Source organism: Mesocricetus auratus, unplaced genomic scaffold, assembly GCF_017639785.1.
Source record: "Mesocricetus auratus isolate SY011 unplaced genomic scaffold, BCM_Maur_2.0 Super-Scaffold_100691, whole genome shotgun sequence".
Taxonomy (NCBI): Eukaryota; Metazoa; Chordata; class Mammalia; order Rodentia; family Cricetidae; genus Mesocricetus; species Mesocricetus auratus.
The window spans coordinates 15,665,848-15,680,892 of NW_024429267.1; the positions used below are offsets into that span (position 1 = coordinate 15,665,848).

At 35.5% G+C, this 15,045-nt stretch overlaps 1 protein-coding gene across 1 annotated transcript in view; it reads right to left on the bottom strand.

Moving 5' to 3' along the window:
• Positions 1-9,970: 9,970 nt before the first annotated feature.
• Gfral (GDNF family receptor alpha like) overlaps positions 9,971-15,045 on the bottom strand; it is a 54,393-nt gene continuing 49,318 nt past the window's right edge. The window contains exons 7-9 of the mRNA XM_040739632.1: positions 12,773-12,865; positions 12,282-12,354; positions 9,971-10,131 (exon numbers count right to left, since the gene is read on the bottom strand). Of these exons, the coding sequence (XP_040595566.1) occupies positions 10,068-10,131; positions 12,282-12,354; positions 12,773-12,865 (230 nt within the window). The 3' untranslated portion in view covers positions 9,971-10,067. The remainder of the gene's footprint in view (positions 10,132-12,281; positions 12,355-12,772; positions 12,866-15,045) is intronic.

Consider the following 15,045-nt stretch of genomic DNA (forward strand, 5'->3'; position numbering starts at 1 on the left):
CAGAGAGCTATCTGCCTATCTCTGTCTCCTAAGTGCTGTGATTAAAGGCATACATCACACCACTAAGTTAAGTCATTTTTAACATTCAGCTATGAAGCAAGACCTTTGTAATATTCAGGTCTTGTACAAGAATGCTAAATGAACAGTGTCTGAAAATTTGTTTGATTAACTACTCTCAGTGACACCATAAGAAATCATTACTTGGAGCTGGAGAGATAGCCCAGTGGTTAGGAACAATTGTTGCTCTTGTAGAGGAGTGGAGTTCAGTTGCCAGCATCCACATGATGGCAGACAACCATCTGTAACTTCAGTACCAGAAGATTCAATGCCTTTTTCTGACTTTCTTGGATACAGGCACTCGTGTGGTACACATCATGTAGACAGACGAAGCACTCATACATATAAAATGAAATAAATAAATATTAAAGAAACAAATGGGAAAAATCACACTAATGAATAGTAGTGGGGAAGCAAGAGCATTGTTTATGCAAAAGAAATGAGATCTAGCAACTGTAAAACTATCTGTTCAATAAGAGTGGAGTCAATGCCAAGCTAAATTAGAATGTTTCTCACTTAACACAAAGAAGGCAGTAAGACAAATAAAAAGTTTGGCCTCTCTTCTTCCACCGAATCTTTTCGCACATGTAATGGCTCTGTGTGCATAAATTTTATTTTTCAAAAGTCTTTGACCCATCCAGTTGATCCCACATTTTACTGTTTTTCTGAAACTCTTACTGATAAGTTTACACAGGCCACAGTTATTACTTCCTAGTGAGAGGCTATTACTTGCTTATTAGAAGCAACCTTGGGGCCAGAGACAATTGATTTCTTAAGCAGGGTTGGAGCAAACTCAGAGCCGTCAAAACTAGGTTAATCTTGAAGGGGTAATGGGAGAGATTAATTCATTTTTCAGTTTCTCATATTTAAAAGTGTGGCCTATTTTCCATCCCAGGAGAGGCTCTGGAGTACATACAGTGCAATAAACAGTAGAGACTGAATTGAGCAGAAAAATCAAGTTTTGGTTCCAGATCTGTACCTTATCAACTGTATCACTTTGAAAACATGTCTTAGACTTTAAGCTCACTGTTATTTATCTGCAAAATAAAGAAAAGTTTAGTACATGCCAAACAAAACTCTGATGTATATTAAATATATGCATCTTGGAATAATGCCAGGTAGAGTAATTACTTAAATAAATGTAACCTATTTTGTTAAACTGCTATGTTATCCCCCAATATCCCCCTGGCTCCTCTAGAGTCCACTTCCCATCCTCACTGATTTAAACAAACACATGAATTGTATTGAGCAATGAAACATGAACAGAAAGACACATGTTCTTTCTGGATGGGAATTTTAAAAGTAAACATGTTCACTATTGTAAGCTTTACTTTCCAGAAGACGGTTATTTTGTCAGCCTCAGCCTTTCAGATCAGGCAACAGTGAGTCATCACCGCCTACCAAGAGTGAAACTGCACTATGATGACACAAAACAATAGCGGCAGAGTTCCAACTTTGTTATTATTAAAAATCATTAGTAGTTCAGGATTGCTTATTACCATATGATAGTCTAAACTACACAATTTAAAGATCTATTATCAGAATTGTTGTTGCAAATCAGGGACGAAAACAAAGGCAAATGAATGCAGATATGGGGAAATGTAAGTGCAAATCTGTATAAAGTGAGTTTTGTTGCAAGTAGAGGTTCCAGATTTCTGATGACTATAAGAGAAACTTTGTGGGCAGGGTAGATTCAGTATCCATCTCATAGGCAGAAATCACTTATAAAAGGAATCAAACCATTTAATGTTTGGGTTAGACAGAGAGCTGTGTCACATGGATTTAATAAATTGGTTATTTTGGCCAGAAGTACAATCCAATGTGGGAAAATTATCTGGCCTAGGTCATCTTCTCTGAGCTGTGGCTGTCATACAAAAATGACTTGCAACCGATAACGAGGCAACCACACTTACATAAGGACAAAATATTCCTTTAGAATTTGTTATGCTGTCTATGCTAATAAGAACTTTCTTGTCTTCTACATACAATACAGACAGCACAGAAGAAGCCAGTATGGAAAGGATGCAGTTCTAAGATTCTAGAATTCTGCTTCCTTTATCCTTTCTCTTCTACCTTGCTTTCCACCCTTACTTCTTCTGACTTCCCTTATTCTTATTTTTTCATGCATTTTGAGTAACTTTTGATGAAGTAGCTTTTACTTTAACCAATTTTCAATGGAACCACTGTGGGAATGCAAGAGAAAAATAACAGATCAGCTTAAACCATATATATGTATAATTTCAGTTTCCTTGAATTATGATATTCTCCAGCTTTGGAAAGAGTGAGGGAGCAGCGCTCATTCCTGGAGAGACAGATTGACTCCAGTCTCAGAATAAAGCAGCCACTGTTCAGTTTAAGTTCAACACTAGCCTTTTCAAGCACACGTGAAAGCAACAGCATTGTTTAGAGAAAGAGCAATGGTTTCTAAATTTTCTAAACTTGTACCTATAATGATCCAGTGTTTGCAGACTCAAGTTGTCGTTCAGTATTGAAAGTCATAGTACAAAAACTATGAAAGGTGTGGTGCAACAAAAATCACAAAGCACAGGGGTTTTGACCCTTGGAGAGAGTGGGACATAAGAAAGATAGGTATGAAGTCCTTCTTTGACATCCTGACTCCACCCCTTCTCAACAACTAATTTCTCCCCTTCCAGTCATCAGCACCCACTCGTGGTAATCCTAGCATGGGCTTGGGTCCAAAGAAAAAATTAGAGGTAATGTTGGCATCCAGGTAAGTATAGGAAACTTCCCAGTATATGACTTCCTTATTTCTTGTTTCTCAGCAACAAGATGTGTCTAAATTGTGTATCAAATCAGCATGGCACTGAGACTCTGGCAGACAGGAAGCCAAAACTGAAGAAATAAGTTGAACTTGGCTTTCACTCAGTACTGCACAATATTTCAATGTACACAGGAAATAACTGACAATTTTGCTTCCCACAGGAATGCACAGTAGCCGTTTCACTCCTTAGAGATCTAGAAAAAGACCAGGAAATCAAAGATATGTCAATACTCTGGACCATGATGTATCTATTTAGTCATAATCTCTGAGACAGGGTGAGGATATAAAGGTCTAAAGTTAGTTAGATATTAAAATGAACATTAAGAATTGAGATCCACTTGTAGTGACCTCCAGAGAAGAGTGTTAGTATGTTGTGAGATCTGTTGGAAATGCAAATTCTCACCCAGTTCCAGACAAACCGAATCAGAAATTTTGGAAGTAGATCCCAGGAATCTGTATAACAGCCTGCCCTTGTGATTTTATAAGTATTGAGGTTTCATAACCATTTAACAGGGTCAAATGCGGCCTGTGTGTGTCTATCGACTACGTTTCATAACCTCACTTGTTTTAGGTAGGTTCCTCCCATAAATTGAATACTTCATTGGGTACATAATGATTAAAAGAGTTGATATAACCCCAAAGAATAGGAAAAAAAAGCAAAAATAGTAAAATACAGCTACATCAAATTACAAAGTTTAAAAGGAAACACCCAGATGATTGGGAAGGCAACCCTCAGAATGTGAACAAAGCACTTGACAAGAGACTAATGTACAGAACTTACTATAAAGAACTCAAAAAACACTATTGGAAGCTGAAAATGAGTATTTCTGATTGTTTAGCAAGTACAAAGCTTTCATAATTACAGCTAGGAAAAATATTGGTGGCTCTTGGGTATTAGAATTTTATGAAATATAATAAATCTTTGTTCAGTTAATAATTCTTTGTATCTAATGCTGTGACTCTTTGAAAAATTCCTTCCTGTATTTAGCCACTAGTGTTTTTAGTTTTTAGTTTAAGTTCTATAAATATCAGTAGTAGAATGCCTGATTCCATATGAAACAGCTTGAACTCAATTCTCAGCACTGAAAATAAAACCTATAGAAAAACTGTACAAATTTTGTTAGGATTAAACTATACAATTTATGTAGACTATATATATATATATACACACACATCCTACTTATATGTATAGAAATACATGTCTTTCCAGAAAATTCAACATATATTTAAAAACTTTTTTTTGAGACAGAGTATCCTGGAACTCAATCTGTAGACCAGGTTGGCCTTGGACTCAGAGATCCACCTACCTCTGTCTAGCAAGTGTGTGTGTGTGTGTGTGTGTGTGTGTGTGTGTGTGTGCCTAGCAAGTAGGATTAAGTGTGTGTACTATCAGTGCCTAGTAACACCTTAAAATAATTTAATGTTGATTCCATTTGCATGGTAGTGTCTTAAAGTCACCCAGAATTTCTATCAGTATCATTTTATGGAACATAATAAAGGATATGTTATGTATTTCTTAATCCCTTAAGAATGTCTATCCACAACATGTGTCAACTTTAAAGTATTTACTTGTGAATCAAAGACTATGTATAATTTCCACTGAGAGCATGTATCCAAAGCATACTTGAGGTTTAAGAATGGATATTTTACTTCAAATAGTTTCTATAGTTGCTGTTATACACGAAAGATTTAGAAAATATTTTATCTGATTATATCTCTGTTATAACCGAAAATACCAGATATCCATTACACTCAACACAAAATCATACATCACACTTCATAGATAACAGGATTATATAAACTAGACAGAAAAATTCCATAACTTAATGAGATTGTATGTTTATATTTAAGCCTGCCAATCTTTATTAACTAAAATTTCAAGTCTCTGTGATTAAAGGCCTGTGGTAGTTTTTATAGAAAGTTACAGAAAACTGAGAGCATTATGAACATCTGATTACATGTGTATTTTTCACAATAGGCTTATCTACAGGGGCGACATTGCAATTTGAACAAACGTTGTTGCCTCAGAGAAGCATTTGGGGAACAACTTGGGAAACTCAAGTACCATGACTGATCAGTTCAGACAGTTCTCACCTCAAGTTCTAAGCAGAGTGGAGATTGAAAGAGCAAGCCAGGGATGTGAGAAGAAATGCAGACATTGTCCTTTAGATTTTATTTTTGAGTTTGCTAGGCTTACAACTGTGACAAGTTTAGAAAACAAAAAAGTATATTCTATTCACCATTAATTTGTATTGATTTTGATATAAGTGATAATAGATGCAGATTAAAAACAAAACAAGGAAACACAAATGAGATGGAGATTTTTAGTAACAACAAAGTCCCTAATTTGCTTCCTCCTTGAACTCCTTTCCAAGAGACCTTGCTGAGTAGCAGCCAGTAAGTGTTGACTCCTCAGGAGATGCTGCGGAAATTCATGGGAAGAAGGATGTAGAGGAAAGCAGATCAGGGGTAAATAGACAGGAGCAGGCCAAAGGACAAGATCATACTACTGGAATAACCAGATGGCTCCTGGAGTAGTCTGAGTGTGGTGGTTTGAAAGAGCCCACAGGCTCATATATTTGAATGCTTGGTACCCAGTCGGTGGAATTGTTTGGGAAGGATTAGGAGGTGTGGCCTTGTTGGAGGAAGTGTGTCCCTGGGAGTTGACTTTTAGGTTCAAAAGTCCAGGACATTTCCAGTTAGATTTCTTTGCCTTGTGTGTATGGATCAAGATGTAAGCTCTCAGCTACTGCTCTAGCACCATGCCTACCTGTTTGCTGTGATGTTCCCTGCACGGATGATCATGGACTTTTAACCCGCTGGAACTGTGTGTCCCAATAAACCTTTTCTTTTATAAGATACTTTAGTCATGTTTTCTCTTCACAGTGATAGGAAAGGTAACTAAAATGGTTCTTGAGAGAACTTCATCACTGTTAAGTTCTTTTGAGCAAAGATCTATCAACCTTCCCCATGTGACACCACAGTAAGTATTGTGTGCAAAGCAGCCTTCCCGGTTGTAATCAGACGGCTGTGTGGAAGATAGTAGAAAACTCAAAATTTAGTGGATCCAGCTCATATTTGCTAAATTCAGCATATTTTCTGCTTGACTGCTAGAAAACTCCACATGGATATCCTGCAGATGTTTGAAGATAAGTTAGTTTATTCCTGGAATTATCATCAAGAAGAGACCCAATGAGAAATAGATGAACTACATCCCAAGTTATCTAATGATCCTTAGAAGTTCTTGATTTAACAACTCTCCACTCCTGTGTGAGTAGTTGTTGGAAAACTACAATGAGCAGTACAGTAACTTTGAGACTTGGGATTAGCAACAAGTTAGCGGCTAGCTGTTAACATCACAAACCTGAAAGGACATAAGTGATTAAGTGTTTTTTGCAATCCAGAAGGACAGATTCCACATTGATAGAATGTTAGTAGAAAAAGGAGAGCCTAGGATGACACCCTGAGGTGCTTGAGAAAATGCCTCCTTAATATATGTGATTTTTGCTACATAAGATAAATTAAACTGAAAACCTAAGGTCAGAAAACCTGTACTGTGTGATGGAGACAGGTGAGGATAATTTTGAAGATGATATGGCATGCTGGACTTCCAATTCTAGTCTTATTCTCTGCTGTGTGGAGTAGTTTTCTGAATGGCACCATGGTGGAACTATTGGCATCAAAGCTTATTTTAATGAATATGTTTAAAACAATCCTTATAAATTCAACTTCCTACAAATACCTAACCCCAAGTTCCTTTCCATTTCATGCATTAATTATTTATGAAGGCCATCAAAATTTCTTCTGTTAGTATCCTACAATCATTCCAACCTTTTCATTTCTTTGTAACATTCATTACTTCCCAGAAATTAGTTTATATGCTTTTTATTTTTTGAATTGTTTATTTAAAATTATATATGTCTATAATATACATTAAGTATATTCTTCCTGCCTATTCTTCCTTCTCTTCCAACCCTTTAGTCTTCTTTTTCTTCTAGACTGTTTTTCTTTGGTTTTCATGATACATGTATTACAGTACTTCACATATACAATCCTTGTGTACTTCTTCATTTTTCAAATGTTTGAAGTGTTTTTTTAAATATCTGATGTGTTCAAAATTGTAGCTCCAATTCTTAATACATTAATTGCTGTTTAGTATGTGCTCAGTAAATGAGTGTTGAACAAATTAATCACTGCACATGTTTAATTCTTATCAGATCAATATCGCAGTCCATTTTAGACATAAATCTTAGACTTTCCCCACCAATTGTTTATATTTTTTGCTAGTTCACTTTTATTCATTCAGAAATCTTGTCAGTTCATTACTTTGTTTAAAAATGTTTGTTGTGTGAATCTTTTCTGGGGAGACATGAAAATATTCACCCCAGATAGGGTATGAACAACAGACCAAAGAAAGGGTTTGGTGAAAGAATGAGTTTAACTAAAATTACTTACTTACAAGAGTGTGGGTGAAAGTATGCTTACAGATGCATGGCAAGCTTATAGGCAGGTTTACCACTGAGGAAAGACTTCTCCTTCCCGGCAGTGGTTAAGCATCTCTTCTAGCAACTGTTAACTGTGTATAAATTCCTCCAAAGGGAATGGCCTACTAAACCACAGCCCCATGACTGAAGGTAATGGGCCTAATCTTATGCAGGCCTTTAGGAAATATCTACTGACTGTTTAAGTAAGCAAGAATCATATTACAGCAGGCTGTGGGATAGAGTTCCAAAACATAGCTTTATAGTATTCCATAGCCTTCCAAATGAAGCAATCTATTTTTTTGGACAACTGTGTAGTGAATGTATGCTATGTGATTAAAAAAAAAAGGAAACCGCAGTTGCAGCAACCAGGAGCTGCAGTTTATTGAGGAAAACAATGAAGAAACAATTACAATAAGATGTAGCGGTCTAAGGCAAACGAGAACTAATTATTGGGGAGACACTGAACAAGGGTCCTTGACCCATTGCATAGGAGGCATGTTTCTAAAAGGCATTCCCAAGAACAAAAGAAATGAGGGGGTTGAGAAGAGAGCCATGATATGGGAGAACCCTCCAGTGACATTTAAGGTGTGATTCTTTAGTCTTTAAGGGCCACTTGTGTTTCAGACATCTACTGTCTCAATATCTAGCTACCATGTTCTAGACACAAGTGACTTTAAATTCTCTAAAATCTTTGATACTGTATCCTTCTCTTCTGACCCAGAAGATTCTTTTTGTAGCCACACAATGATTCCTAAGATTATTCTGCTATGTCTATAGATTGTTGTTACTCAGCTATTGTCAGAGAAGCATCCTCCTGCAGTAAGTGGGTAGTAATGAAGAGACTCTTAAATCGGCAATGTGCAAAGTGTAGGGACCTTGGAACATTCAGTACCAAAAGGGATGTCTTCACTAAACTCCTCTCCTCAGGGCTCAGGGAACTATGCAGAAGAGGAGGCAGAAAGATTGTAAGAGCCAGAGGGGATGGAGGACACCAAGGAAACAGTGTCTTCCAGATTTAATAAGACTGATGTACATATGTAGAAACTGTATGTACACATTGTGTGCAGGAACTGCACAGGTCCAAGCCAGATGGGGCCCCAAGCACTGATAGGGGCAAAAAGACAAAATCTCCCATCCCTAACCAAGAAGCTGTCTCCTAATGACAGCATCTTGGAAAAACAATTAGTTTTCTCTAGTGGAGTCTCATTGGGTTTACAAACCACACTTAAGTGCAGACCCCATGCCCAGCAATATATAATCAACACAAAATGAAACCAATGGTATTTTTGTAGATACTTTTTTTGTCTCATATTGCTTGCTTGAACATTTATTTACCTCATTGGTCTTGTGATTGTATGTTACAGTTTTCAATTTTGTGTTTTTATCATTTTTATTTCTTAGTGTATATGAATCTCTACATGTGTGTTTCCTGGCTTTATGGGGGCTCTGTTTGTATTTATTTGCCTGTTTGTTTCCTAAAGAGCCAAAGGGGTCATGACCCACAGAGTCACTGCAGTAGACTGGCAGTCCTGTGTGGTTATTTGTAGTTTATCAAATCTTGTGCGCTTTCAAAAGTAAAGGATTGCTTTTCCATTGCCCTAAATACACAGAATGAAATGTTATGTTCAAGTTTAATTTTACGTAGGTTCTTTAATTATTAAAAAATTAGACCAAGCCGGGAGGTGGTGGCTCATGCCTTTAATCCCAGCACTCGGGAGGCAGAGGCAGGCGGATCTCTACGAGTTTGAGACCAACCCTTCTACAAGGGGTAGCTCCAGGACAGCCTCCAAAGCCACAAAGAAACCCTGTCTCGAAAAACAAAACAAAAAATTAGATCAGGCAGGAAGAAAATATTTTACCTTTAATTGCAAATATGTTTTTGCTTACTAGCATGGTGTCCTTGAGTTATTAAATATTTATGTTTTGTGTGACTATAGATAATACAACCTTAAGATTCTAAACAGTGAATGCTGACATGATTGTACACAGTTGTAAAGTATATATTCATTAATTGGTAAATATGTTTTCAAATACAACTACACTGATGATAAGCCAGATCAAAATAGCAACATAGAAAGGACAATTTAAGTATTGCTTCATTATTATAGAGTTTCATGATAATTAATCAGCAAAGACACAATAAATGCACAAAACACATCATTATTGGAGGGAACACTGACTTTTCTCAGCCACTGTAGTCATTTTAGGTATTTATGGACATTAAGACACCAAACTAAAAGTAAAATTCAATACTATTTAAATTATGAAATTCATAGGATGTCATTTTTGATTTTTACAACCAATCATCTAACCAGATATGTTTAATGTTAATGATTTGTTTAATGATTGAACCCAAAGTTAGAATATGCAATTACCAAATATATTCAACATGCTCATTGGCTATAAAATTGATCAGGAAAAATGCATGATCTAACCATGTTCAGTCATATTATGAGAAAAGTTGATATGTCTAGTGATATCAAGCAAAATATATTATCTTTTACATGGTATTTTTTGCCTCCAAAGGAAATGTTATCAACTGGTTATGACATCAATACAAGTACTTACTAAATATTTTAAAGAAAAAAAAAAACAGATCCATGGTCACTATGTTATATTACTGTACCAAGCATTGTTGTATATAATGACCCAAAATCTTCAAATTCATCATAAATTGCATTATTGGCAAATTTAATTTTCCACCAATTTCCTACAAAGACTTGCAGTTGATTGTGATCTGTAGCTCACTGAGTGATGACACCTCCAGCTATTTCAATAGGTGAGGGATCTCTTTTTTTACTTGTTCTCCTACAGAAAAATAAGAGAAGTTAACATGCCAGTGCCAGCTCATTACAAATGTGCATGCTTATATTTGGGTCTTGAGTCTTTGTTGAGGGATGGGCTTGATGAATCCCTGAATGTAAAGTTTCACCAGTGGAATATTCTATAGCCTCTCTAAGGACTATCACATTTTTACTGTGGTTTCCAAATAATCTTATTTAGTGGCCTGTTGTCAAGTTTCTTGAAAACTTATTTTAAGACAAGGTATTCTAATTTAGTATGAATATATAAAACACATGTGAAACTCTTCGTAGTGACTAGGGGTAAGCGTCAACAGTGGTTAGAAAGGCTGTCGGGGACATATGACTGAATTCTCCTAGGAATAGTCTCTAATTCTATATTGGGGCAGGGGAGGAGACTTTGAGGTTGATAGTGTATGCTCTGGACATAATTTTGATTTTTGCCATGTTTTTAATTCTGGGTCTGATGACAGAACACAGTAAATTTTAAATTACATGGGAAATAATTTTTACTTAGTAGTATGTAATAATTAACCTTAAATATATCCATTATGACTAAGTCTGTAACTCAATGGTAGATCTCTTGCCTTATCATGCACTAGTCTACTTAAGTTCAATCTTCAGTACCACCGAAAAACCAAAATTAATCCAGTAAAATTTATGAATAAATTCAAGATTTTATGTGTAGTACAATACTCTCTGTCCTCTAGAAAATGAAACATGCATTTTGTTCAAGCAAAAAAGAGATAAAATTATAACTAACTCATGGGGATTCCAATACATTGTGTATATGTGGTGTAGTTTTCATTGTGAGGCCTCATTAGCCCGTTTAGCCAATGTCAACTTTGTATGATGTGTGTGGCTAAAAAGTAATGATTAAGAACCATCATAGGTTTTACTGGGCTAGCAAACCTTGTTCCTTCAAACGGTATGATTGTCATGGAATCTGTAGGCAAGCAGAATAATTGAGTGGTGTTTCCAAACATTTAAAGCCATATAAAGGAAAGTCAATTGACTATACTTTTAGCCCCTTAGAAATTGAGTTTTAATTATTTGGACTTCTAAAAAAATATATATTGGAACTCATATATCCTCCTTTTTTTTTTTTTAGAATATCTTCTTAGACAATGTTTAGGCCTTGGAGCAGTTTGTTTTGGTATTGGTTTGGGTAGACATGAAATTAAGTATTTAGAAAATGTTAAATGCTTAGAAGGGTTGAAACCAAGTAGATATATTTTATAAACTTTTGTTGCATTTAAAAATAAATGAATTTGAGTGCCCTCCCGAAAAGCATCCATTCATCATGTACATGGCTGTTTACCTCCTCATTTCAGCTTTTTATTATTCCTGCCTGGTTGTCAAGTCCAATAATTGGGTTTCTTAGCTTGCCTCTGGGAAAGCAATATGTGTACATGTGCTGTGCAGTTGATTGAACAAACTTTAACACATATAAATTAAACACACATTGCGTTCTTATATAATGGATGAGCAAATGAGTATGCTACCTTTTTTTTTATTTACTCTCTCATATAAAACATCCTGATCACATCCTCTCCCAGTTCTCTTAAATTAAAAATAATCAAGTTATCTATGTGTCAATACTAAATAAGTTAGGATATTTTAAAATTCAGAGATTTAGAAATATAGAAATTGACATATTCTGGCAATGAAAGCAGGTAAGGAAAACGATTTGCAAAGAGTACATTAATTTCCAGTGGGGCACTCTTTTTACTGCTAAGACATGAGGCTTCATTGACCATGTCTTTCAATAAATGTATATTAACACTTGTACAAAACTTGTCAATATATAAGAAGCTACAGTGATGAATACGTCTTCAGGTAAATGTAACTGAATTATATAATAGATGCCTTACATGAGTTGATCAGTTTTATAAATAATGTGAACTGCAAACAGCATAGTTCAGTTTTTGTATGAAACCTCAGGTGACAAACTGGTAAACATTTTAATTGGAATAGACCAATAATCCATATGTACCTGTAAATGCAGCATTAGATCAATCCACTGTGGTTATTTCCCTCACATGTGAATTTAAAATAATGTTTCTATAGACCATCGCTACAGAAAACTATATTTAATATCATCATTCTCAGGTCCTGGTGTTGGCCATTCCCTCTCTCTGAGTTAGATTTCCTTACCTCAGTTTGAGCATCACCAATAAAAGAATTCCACAGGTAACTACCATGCACAGGACAGCATAGACTAGTTCTCCTGGGAAGAAAAGATTAGCAATTCATTGGATATGCTAATGTGGATAGGGGGTGGGGAGGTCATGAGGCTTCAGTCCTACCTAAAGAACTACAGGCAATTAAGGAATACTGAGACCTGGAGAAATGATCTTCTCCAGGGAAGAGCACATTAATTTGCTATACAATATCAAATTGACAGTCCTGAAAACACACATACAAGCAACATACAGACTGAGATGGTTATATTAGTACTACATATGCATATACTTATATGTATGTAGGAACAATTAATGAATAAAGAGGTCATGAATTTGAAAGAGAGTAAGGAGAAGTGTATGGAGGAAGTTGGAGGAAGGAAAAGGAAGGGGTGAGGTATATTATGATCCCCCCAAAAATATCTTTTTTTAATTCTTTGGAACTTTAGAGAATTTTTAACTGACCATTGAAGGGAGAGTTGAACCCAGGCAGAGTAATTTCCTTTGAATGCTTTCTTTTATATGAGGAAATGTCTTTGACATTAGGAGTTGGATAATCTGAAAGAAAATAATAAAAAAATGACATTGAATACTTAAAGCTTATACTTTGGCTTTACCAATTCATATTTCGTTTCATGTCATATTAAATGACAGCCATCCACTTATATGACACCATTTTCACAAATCTGATGACTTATATGAAAGCGGGAATACTAAGACTTTAATAGTATGTCCTTGCTGTGTTTAGATAGGCAGTTTCATTAAGGAAATTTGAAAAATAGTTCCGACATTACAGGATGACTCACTGAGCCTTGCACATGCAGGAGAGACAGAAGACAATGATTTTAGGCTTCCTGTTTGAATATAGGAGAAGGTTCCTTAGTTACACAAGTGATTATTTCAGTGTATTTTAAAGAACCACATTTTCCAAAGAAACACTCATAAATGACTTCCTATAGAGGAAAGTATCTAAATATGCTGGTGCCCCTCTGCTCAGACCTGAAATCTGGCCGCCTTAGAACCACTGTCATACCTCCTCTGCTCTCTCACCAGTCTGAAGACCTTCAGTTTCTGTCATTGAAACTTGCTTTTACCTTCCTGAAGGACTACTGCTAACTTCTCGGGGAACATAGTCTTCTTGGCATCTCTGAGAAACGCAGTCCTTTTAGATGCTGCTTGCCTCACTACTCTAAAAGCTATGCTTCTTTGTGTCCAGATCATTAACTGTATTTCCTGTGATGTATATTATTTTCATTGGATTTTGCCCCTTTAAGAAGATAAATCCTGATGATTAATTAATGGATCTATTACAGCTGATTAACCTAACTACACATAACAAACATCCAAGGTTCTTTGCGAGAAAGAAGGAAAAGTAGATGTAATATGAAAGCTTGTAGCCAATCATCGCTCCATTTAGCCTATTGCCAGGCATATAAACTCTACATTACTGATCATCAGTACATGGAAAATTCAGTAACAGAAATTTCTGGGTGGATCAGGAAGAAGCCCATATAAGAAAAAAAATGGAAGTAATGATTTGCCATTAGAAACCTATTTTTCAGGAACTGTAACCTCTAATTCATTTAAAACATTTTTAGTTCATACTATTTTTCATTTCCGTTTTAATAATTGAAAAATATACTCTGTAAGAATACCAAATTAACAGGTGTATAATTTGGGCATTTTTGTGTTTATGAAGCAAATTTTGTTATCTGTGTTATATACTGGGCCATTTATACTAATTGTCATGAAGGGAAGAATTTATTTTGATCAACTTGAACATACAAGCTTTTGACAAAATAAGTGATAATGCAAGTATATCTAATATATAAGATATGAAGAACACATGATTCTTTTTTAATTTTATTAAGCGTTATCATGGATTATGCAAATATCTATCTATCTATCAATCAATCTATCTATCTATGTATATTGGCCAATTAGTTATTCAATCAATATGAATTTCCCTTTGGAAATTCTATTCCTAGGGATGCTTGTTTTGGTTTGATATCACAATTTAACTCATTGTTGCACATGAAAAATTTGTTATTATGACAAATCGTGCAATCTTTTATAATGGTGATCAGGAGTGGGATCATGAATTTCCGCGTAGAATGACAAAAGCTTTAGAGGAATTTTAGTAACAAAAGAACAGAGAAAAGCATGGGTTCTAGGTGGCAGTATTTTTCTCAGGTGGGCTCTGTTTTGCTAGCGACAAGCAGAAACTCACAAGGCTCGATTAAGGGAGTCTTCCTGACTCAGCATAAGTAATAAAAAACAAAACAAAACAAAAACCTAGCAAGGTTCTTTTAAGAGGTTCGCCCGCCATCTTGGAAAAACTGCAGTTTAAACAGCCATGGTTTTAACAGATAAGACAAGTGGCCAGAAAAACATAAATATTTACAGTAAAGTCAGACTTGGATGAAGAAAAACCTCTAAAGGTTTACAGTGTGTTTAAAAATATATGTCAAATTGAGAGAGAAAAAGAAACGGCATAATGGTAAATAAATAGAGAAGCCAGCTGTGGTGGCACACGCTGGTATGATTTGCTGTAGAAGCAGAGGCAGGCAGATTTCCAAAGAGAAACCAGTCTCAAAGAAATAAAGAAATAAAAGTAAAGAAAATAGAGAAATAATAAATAAATAAATAAGCCACATCAAGATGGAAAATACACAGAGTCTGGATACTGTGCGTTATTGTGTTTTTCAGTTTTTTGATTGCTAAGGAAGGAACAACTG